We start from the raw sequence: 1,452 nt of genomic DNA on the forward strand, positions 1-1,452 counted from the left end.
AGGACCACCAACGAGGCTCGTTCCAGCTTTTTCCTGCATTTCGGGGGCCTGGGATCCCACTTTGCTGCCGAGCTGGTACCTCGCAGTAGACCGCCTTGGGCATAGTCCGGACACCGGTTTGACCTCATCCCCCCTCCAGAACGAACGGCTCAGAGCTATGAGCTGCCGAATCGCGATTCACCGAGAGGGTCTCTGCCATCCACACCCCCCTTCTATGGGCCCCTTTCAGATCAGATCTCTTAGACAGCCTCCCTTACTCTACACCCCCCAAGTCTCGTATCAAGGCCGGATTCCCTCATAGCTGAGCCTTTTCGGTTTTCACGCATTCTTGCCCTCCTCCTCCTGCCCTCCCCTTCGCACATCCAACCATCCTCCTGGCATTTGGCATTTCTCCCCCGCCATCTAGGTGCACTCGTTTGCCTTTGTGTGTTTGCGTACGCCTGCTGCTAAACCCTCCATTCTTTCGGGTCCCGCCCAGCCTGCCGCTTCACATTGTACATCTACTTCCTCCGCTCACACGTCTCTCGCTCTCCGTCATCCTCCTGCTACCTCTCACCATCAGGTCTCACCAGTGCCGGGTCCTAACGCTCGCTGCCCAATCATCACTGGTCACCAAGTCATCGCTCGCTACTCGCTCTACTACCGGGGGAGTTGGGAAGAACGTTGGAATAGCTCTCCCCAGCTTTCACCTTCTCTAGCCCTTCCACACATTCGCTCACCCATCTCACCACGCTCACTCTCACCTCGTCGTCCAAAATGAAGAAGAACCACGGATACGAGGAGGAGGTCGAGATTGACGTCCTCCAGACCCCTCCGCACCTTCACCACCACCACAACAACAGCGTCCCCCAACCTTACGGCGGCTACGGCCAGCCTGCGCCCGAGTACTCCAACAGGCCTGGCACCGCCAACGGACGTCAACCTCAAGCAAACCCGGATGAATACTACTCAGTATGGGAACCCGCAGGTACCGGCCGCTACAGCGCCCAGTCCTTTGGAGAATCACCCGTTCACTCTCGCCCTGAGACGCCGTCCCTGAACAGCGCCTACGGAACGCCATATGACCTTCGCCCTCCCCCTAAAAATGTCTACTCCAGTGACTCGGGGCCCACGACGCCCATGGTAAATATATTCTCATCCTGCATTGTCCACTATTTTTTCGGAGCTTCCTTGCTGACCTGGGCTTCCTCTCCCTCTCACAGCAGCAGAGTCAACTCAGTTTGGCTGCCCTGCTCCCCAATGGCCCTGCTCCCGTCATTGACGCAGAATGGGTCAACAAGTCCAACTCGATCGCTCGCCTGCACGATCGTGACGATGTCGACATTTGGAAGGGCTGGAAGCGTTACGTCTTCAAGTTTGTGCCCGTCCTGACCATCCTCACACGGTCATGTACCTGCTCTACCTCGGCTACCGCATCTACTGTGTCGTTGCCGCCCAGAAGCTGCGCAACAC

The 1,452-nt window shown here is 57.5% G+C and overlaps 1 protein-coding gene across 1 annotated transcript; it reads left to right on the forward strand.

The window, feature by feature from the left end:
* Positions 1 to 358: 358 nt before the first annotated feature.
* VDAG_06195 (uncharacterized protein) lies at positions 359 to 1,261 on the forward strand (the record flags this gene model as incomplete). Its single annotated transcript, XM_009659209.1, has 2 exons — positions 359 to 1,122; positions 1,220 to 1,261. Exons 1-2 carry the CDS (start codon positions 757 to 759, stop codon positions 1,259 to 1,261), a joined length of 408 nt encoding a protein of 135 aa, XP_009657504.1. The 5' UTR covers positions 359 to 756.
* Positions 1,262 to 1,452: the final 191 nt, after the last annotated feature.

The sequence above is a fragment of the Verticillium dahliae genome, genomic scaffold, assembly GCF_000150675.1.
Source record: "Verticillium dahliae VdLs.17 supercont1.13 genomic scaffold, whole genome shotgun sequence".
Classification (NCBI taxonomy): domain Eukaryota; kingdom Fungi; phylum Ascomycota; class Sordariomycetes; order Glomerellales; family Plectosphaerellaceae; genus Verticillium; species Verticillium dahliae.